This window comes from Cynoglossus semilaevis, chromosome 13 (genome assembly GCF_000523025.1).
Source record: "Cynoglossus semilaevis isolate Cse_v1.0 chromosome 13, Cse_v1.0, whole genome shotgun sequence".
NCBI lineage: Eukaryota > Metazoa > Chordata > Actinopteri > Pleuronectiformes > Cynoglossidae > Cynoglossus > Cynoglossus semilaevis.
The window spans coordinates 15,161,302-15,167,967 of record NC_024319.1 but is presented as its reverse complement, the minus strand read 5'-3'; the positions used below and the strand labels follow the sequence as shown (position 1 = coordinate 15,167,967).

Genomic DNA, 6,666 nt, shown 5'->3' with positions numbered 1-6,666 from the left:
GGTTGTACCTGAATTCTAGGGTCCACCTCCTCGTCTTCGTACTCGGTTTCCTCACTAGACCGCTGCTCATTTCCCGGCTGCTCCATGTAAACAAAGACTCCGGTCACCGCACGTCGGTTTTACTTACTGAGGATGTTTTTATCCCAAAGTTTTATTCCAGGCAGTTGATTAATTAAGGCATTAATTTCTTTAAAATTTCAGGCTGTTTTGTTGAAAACAGACGGAGTCATACAGCATCGTCAGACACTGTCCTCACGCCGCTCTCTGTTCATTCTGAGCCCGCAGCCAGAACACCACCGCACTGCTTCTCTCTGGCCCCGCCCCCTACCGTGAGGGGCGCTGTAGCACCACAGAGAGGCTGAACAATGCTTTTATTGGGCGAGTTCATCCGTTTACCCGGCATTAGAGAAATCCTGACCAAAATTTGACTTGAACTGCTGTTACTACTCATACTACTACAGCACTACTATTGCTGATACTACTATAAAGTACTAGTACTAAAATAAGCATCATCAGTATCAACCTCATCATACTAAAAGGGGCCACTCAGTAAAAGAATATTTTGTCCTCTTGCGTTACAGTAATGAATCCCAAAATGAGGGCTGAGGCCCCCAAGGCGGTGCAGAGCTACTGGAGGGTCACAGTAGAGCACACGTGTAAAACTAGGTGTGGGAGCTTAAAAAGTCTTTACTTTCCTTAAAATCAAGTCCATGCTGCTGAGTTTCTTGACTCAATAAATTTAATTAATTAACTGCATGTTTTAAATACAGCTCATGGAGTGTTAGGGCAATAGCTGTGAAAATGTCATGTGTATGTGGGTTTTCTTCATGTGGAATTTAATTATAGGAAAACGGATTGAGTAGTGTACGTTTTTATTGTTAACTGACCATAAGAATTAGTTTTGATTGCTCAGGGGTCCAGTTATTGCTGGAAAGACCAAAGGGCGGTTTAATTTATTTCATATACTGTATGGTCTACTTCTTGTTTTTGTCATTTTGTTCCATGAAGGATTAAGGGTACATAACCCAAATGCACTCTTGGAAAACGCCTTTGTTTTTAAATGCAATACCTAGTTTAAAATTATTATGATTGGCTTGAGTAAAAGGAGGATCCCTGGGTTATTTTTCAGTTTCATTGTGTAAGTAATATCAGTTGTTGATGAATATGTGTTGCATTTTATAAATACTTTCAGTAGCTTCTTAGTATTTGCTGGAAGTCTTGGTCATTCCCCAGTATTTGCTTAACATGTTCTGGTCAATGCATTGTATCAGTTTAAAATGACGTACGTGACATGATAAACCAGCATATCGTTATCTTGAAAGCACAGTGTCCAAGAAATGTAATCAAATCATCTTATTATCCAACTCCAGTACTGTAACTGTCCTTGTGTTGGAAACACACTTTTAAAAAAAGGTATTAAAAGCATATAAAGTCAGAAAATACTGTGACACAAACTAGATATGATTTAATTTCATGCTTTTGCACATTGGTTGAATATTAACGTCATACTGCAAGGAGAGCAAAAAACAAGTAAAGTAGGGTATAAAATGTTTACTTAATGACTATTTTAATGAAGTTTGTCATAGTCGTTGCCCACTGAATGTGTCTTAAACATTAATCTTTTAATTTTCATATGGATAACATTGTAGCTTTTTGGAGGGTAACTTTAAGTACCAGTCAGCCAGAAATAGCTAACAATGATTTTAGTAATAAAAACGTTTTAGTAAAATAACAAAACAAAAATAATAAAGCTAATAATTTTCTCTATCTGGATCAAAGAGTAATTTCATTAGTATAGTTCACAGGGTAAAATGTGCTTAGTCATCATGGCTTCTTTGTTGCTAACAAAACATGCTAATGTTCCTCATCCTCCACAACACAATTGTCTCAAACGGCAACAATTTTACAATTTCTTGATCTCATATTTGGGAAATTCTTGCGTAAACACCAGATCTGCTGCAACAGATGTGACAGTACATCCCTTTCCATCATAATAAAAAAGAAAAAAGTACTCTTTTTTTTTTTACATTTTATTAAGTAAAAATAGCCAAAATTGAGTATTTTGCGATCAAACACAGGGCAGAAATCCTGGGTGAGGCAATGGAGAGCTGTGCCTCACATCTATATACACATGAATAGTGAAATAAGATGCTCTTTTCTGTTCTTACAATTGTAAATCTGACTCCAGAGGAGTCAGTGCCTCACCAGCCATGAACCTCATCACTGGTTAGTTTGAAAGCAGGGCCTCTTCTTGCAAAAACTGTTTTCTGTGTTTATCTGATCCTCACACAATATAATCTCCTGACAGATGCTTACCATGTAATTGGGCTGGCATATAAGTTTCTGTTGACCCTTTCAAGTTGCATGTGAGCGGAGCTGCTCTGCATTAAAATGTGTGAAAAATGCTACAAGGCTCACTGTCTCAGGAACTCTTGAAGGATATTTATCTGCTGAAAAAGGGGCCCACTCCGACCCTGAATGTAGATATATATACAGCATATATAGACAGCTGAAATAATGAGCTTTTCTGGTACAGTCGTCAAAGCACGCTCTTTCTATCAAAGAAAAAGTTCTAAGAGACTAAACTAAAAAGAAAAAAGAATGTGAATGTCAGCGGTCAACTGTAGGGGGCGCGCTGATATTGAAACGTTTGTATAACGGAAATAGGAATACGTTGTACGGTCCTTATTTCCGGTTGCGGATCCGGCGAATGAGAGTTGAGTTTTGGCCGTTTGGGTTTCCAGCGGGCGTTCGAGTAAAACAAACCGGGGACGGTGGCTACATGTGATTGATTGAAATGGTGGGTTTTTGAAAACAACTGTCGGTTGTATTTTGTTTGAAATGGTAGTCGTTCGGTCGAGATCGTTAGTGCAATTTACGCTAGCATGTGTATCGGCAGCTAACGTTAGCTTTTGTCAGAAGTTAAAATGATTCGTAGTTAGTTTTTCGTCCTAAATAATGAACATAGAGTTGTGGTGGTAAATAAGAAATTGACATTTGACAGGAGTTTGAGCTGGGCTGATGCACCTTTTTGAGAATATGAAACGAACTTGCAAATATTCCTTTTCTGTACAGAAACCCATCCTGCTGCAGGATGGGAGCGATCAAGTACAACGGAGGAGGAGACCTTCTGTTCCTTCTGCATCGTCGCTAAAGATCCGGTGAGTGACACAAAATTATTGTGCTTAACAAGTGCCACCAATGACTGTAGGATGGTAATTAGATGGGCGTGAACAATATGGAACTTCCACGTGGAGCAACAAATGGCAACACGACTCTGCTAGTCGAGTAGCAAAGTAATCCTAAACAAACCTAAACAAATTAATACCCTAGAAGAAACATGACTGCATTGGTACACGGCTTCCTGATTACTGCTAAAGAAATAGTTTGAACACGATATTATAGAAATGAATTACTGAGGGAAATAGTGAATCACAGACAGCATCTTTTGTAGAGCTTGTGATAATGAGAAACGTTTTGTTTTGTTTATTTGTTGTCAATATTCCGGAATATGGAATTGTGAGGTGACCCCTGCTCCAAAGTAGAACAATAGAAATAAGTGAATAATAAATGTATTTGAAGATATTTATTGATAGTTTGTAATGCAACTTTGTGTGAACTGAAGTAAACATTGACAATTTGCTGGGGGTTGCAACAAGATACACAGAAAAACCGCACAGTAGTAGGTGTGGTTACTTTGAGTGTGTCCACTTGATCATGTATTTACAATGACATTTTCTGTCCATACTACAGACCTCTCGTAATGTGAATCCACTGATTTAAGAAAAGTACATCTTAGAGAGAGATGAGTGGTACAGTTTGAAATGAACTGGCTGTTATGGTTTTGTGTTACTTTTTAATGTTGACAGATTGCAGTCCAACAGAGCTAAGTGACTTGACTGTCTGTGTCTTTAAGGCCTTGAAGAGAGATGAGTGCTTGAACAAAAGATTGCTTAGTTCAAAGCTGACATTGTGAGGCTGTTAAAGGCTCTACGTCAGCCACCCAGATCGAGTGGAGTAAAAATGAAATGATTATTTAATTTTTTGTTTTGGAATCCAAGAGGTGGACTGCAAATGACTGAGTGCCATGTGTTGTCTTTACAGCTCTTTGACTGTGCCTCTCTGGATCACATCAAGACTTTTAAAACAGAGAGACCGGTGAACTCTGACATTGCCATTTCTCCAATCACGTAAGATGAATTTGTCACTGTGCAATGCGTATCCTGGTAGATCAACAGACAGACCTTGACCCTTGCCTGTGTTATAGGTGCTTATGGGACGTAGACAGGAGGCCATGGAAGTGACCACAGCTTCCACCAGGACTGGCAAGTTTGAGGCCAGGTGAGTTGAAGTGGTGTTTCCAGAGTATTATTGTGTGGTTGAATAAAGCATCCAGTGCCTGTTGTCTTCATCTGAGCAAAAGAAAGAGCAGATGTTCTTTATTCGATTCGGGTGTTAGCATTGGCACTGAAGAAGCCACCACTTTGTTACAAACAAAGGCCTTTGTGTAGTAATGAAATATCTGTTTAAGCATTGAATTTGTATTGTTGTTGATAGTGATGTGTAAACATTTAGTTGTTATCACATTTGATTGTGCAACAGTCTTTCCAATGTAATATTGGCAGTGCTGTGGAAGTGACTACTTTGTAGCTGCTTTTAAGGAAAACCTGTTTGTTTGTGTTAACATGTGGCACAGTGACGTGTTCTTCTAATCTGCAGGTTCTTCCAAGCTGCGTATGAGGAGGCGTTTGGCAGGAGTCAAAGGTCATTTTGGTCCCATCAACTGTGTGGCTTTCCACCCTGACAGCAAGAGGTAAATGAGACCAACACAGCTTTTGATTGTTCTAAAAATAGTTACATTGAGGGCAATGTAGGTTTTTTTGAAGGTGGTTCCAAGAGGCTACTTCATTTCTACTGAACTGAAGAAGCCTCTTGGATGAGAGGTGAAACACCATAAAAAAACCCTACTTTGTCCAGTTGCCCTCAGTGTAACTATGTTTGGATTAAATGACTGAGAACCTACACGGACAGCTTTTGATTGTGTCATTCATTGTGCTTTGTATGCTGTTGTCATTGTCTTGACATATATTGCCATGGAGGAGAAGACTTGTGAAGCAGGTCACTTGTTTTTTGCTGGACTGAGTGTTTTACTGAAACGTGTAATTCAGCTCATTCCACGATAGTCACTTTTTTGGCCATCGAGAGCTGTATTTGACTTAAGGCTGTTGTAAACGTTCCAGATTAAGCAGAACTGAAAAACCCTTTTCTAAAGGTAAAGAAAGAGTGAAAAAAACAATTTTATTTTTACTGAGGTTGTTTTTTTGTAGTAATGTAAAAATTCATTGTGTGCTGTATTTGACTGTAAACCTTTCAGAATAAAGAGAATATTTGGACCATTATGGGCATTCATTTCCAGATATTTGAGCAAATATGAATGGGGTTTGTCAAAGTCAAGGGTAAGAGTAAAGAAAGAGAAATGAACAAAAGATGTATATATTTTTCACATTTTTTTTGACAAAAGGTTTGCTATTATTACGATGTCACGTACAGTATTTCCATCTCTGGTTTTCTTCACTTTGGCGATTAACTAGGACTAGTATTCAACAGAGCGTTTGGACGGTTTGTGTTAAAACGGAATGGACGCTGCCGAACAGCGGAGTGGGGAAGCCGGTTCTACAGTACAGTAGCCTGTTTGAGCCGCACGCATCGCTTCAGTCAGCGTGTTAGGATTGAGTGGTCCAAACATTTTGGGTGTTGCGACTTAAGCTACGTGTGTTGAAGTGGCTTTTTCTGTGGGGAACGTTTCCTTTAAAGCGGTTCTTGCATCTTGCATTTTGTGGTTTATTGTAACGATGAGACATGCATGAAGAAGACGAGACATTATTATCAAAGGTACGACCTTACCCTCATGTATTATTAAAACATGTGTGCGCACGTATGCAGCTGATTAAGTAAATCCCTTCAGGTGTAGCAGCAGACCCATATTGCCATCACCTGGGCCGGTGGACTCCACCACGCCAAGAAGTCCGAATCAGCTGGGTTCTGTTACGTGAACGACATCGTCCTGGCCATTTCTGAGTTGCTCAAGTAAGAAAAGAAACATTTCAAGTTTTTTTTTTCTTTGTCACCAGAAATGAAACTTTTGGACAGCATTTACAGAATCTTGTAAAATGTTTACAGGACATCGGGGCTGGGAAGAGCAAATACTACGCAGTAAATTATCCAGTCAGAGATGGTATCATCAGAGAGCATATGTGGACTGTTTTCTTTATTTCATCTTGTGTTTCAGGCCAAAAGAAGAGGTTTAATTAAGTTGTTTCACTCCTGATGATGGGACCTTTGTTGAATCCTGTGAGCACATGTAGTTGTGAGTATGTGATCTGTCCAACTTTACATGAAGTGTTAAAATAAAGCTGTAATGTGTATCTATGGACTTTGTAAATGTAGAGTGTTTTTGCTATTAAAAGAGTCAAAAGTTATTCATTGGGCAAGTATTGTGGTTGGGTTTTTTTAACTTAGCTTTTTACTCATAGCGTACTTTTTTATTAATTTACAGCGTTTTACTGCAAGTATAAAAAATAGAGGTTTTTAGCACAAATTATTCACTTGGAGTATGTCTTGGGGCATAAACTTTACTTTTCCCTTGTCCTCTCGTTGTACTCCAGT

General features: G+C 38.9%; 1 protein-coding gene and 1 long non-coding RNA gene across 6 annotated transcripts in view; one reads left to right on the top strand and one right to left on the bottom strand.

Moving 5' to 3' along the window:
- Positions 1-561, bottom strand: part of sh3bp5b (SH3-domain binding protein 5b (BTK-associated)) — a 23,508-nt gene extending 22,947 nt beyond the window's left edge. The window contains exon 1 of the mRNA XM_008323825.3: positions 9-561. Within this exon, the coding sequence (XP_008322047.1) occupies positions 9-86 (78 nt within the window). The 5' untranslated portion in view covers positions 87-561. The remainder of the gene's footprint in view (positions 1-8) is intronic.
- Positions 562-2,018: 1,457 nt separating this feature from the next.
- On the top strand, positions 2,019-6,660 carry LOC107988070 (uncharacterized). 5 transcript variants are annotated; one of them, XR_001760967.2, is made up of 7 exons: positions 2,019-2,800; positions 3,076-3,161; positions 4,105-4,190; positions 4,268-4,341; positions 4,720-4,813; positions 5,966-6,087; positions 6,181-6,660. It is a non-coding gene; the product is annotated as an uncharacterized LOC107988070 (long non-coding RNA). The 5 variants fall into 5 exon arrangements; XR_003051487.1 differs by having other exon boundaries at positions 2,029-2,800; positions 6,290-6,659; XR_003051488.1 differs by lacking the exon at positions 5,966-6,087 and having other exon boundaries at positions 2,050-2,800; positions 6,290-6,659.
- Positions 6,661-6,666: the final 6 nt, after the last annotated feature.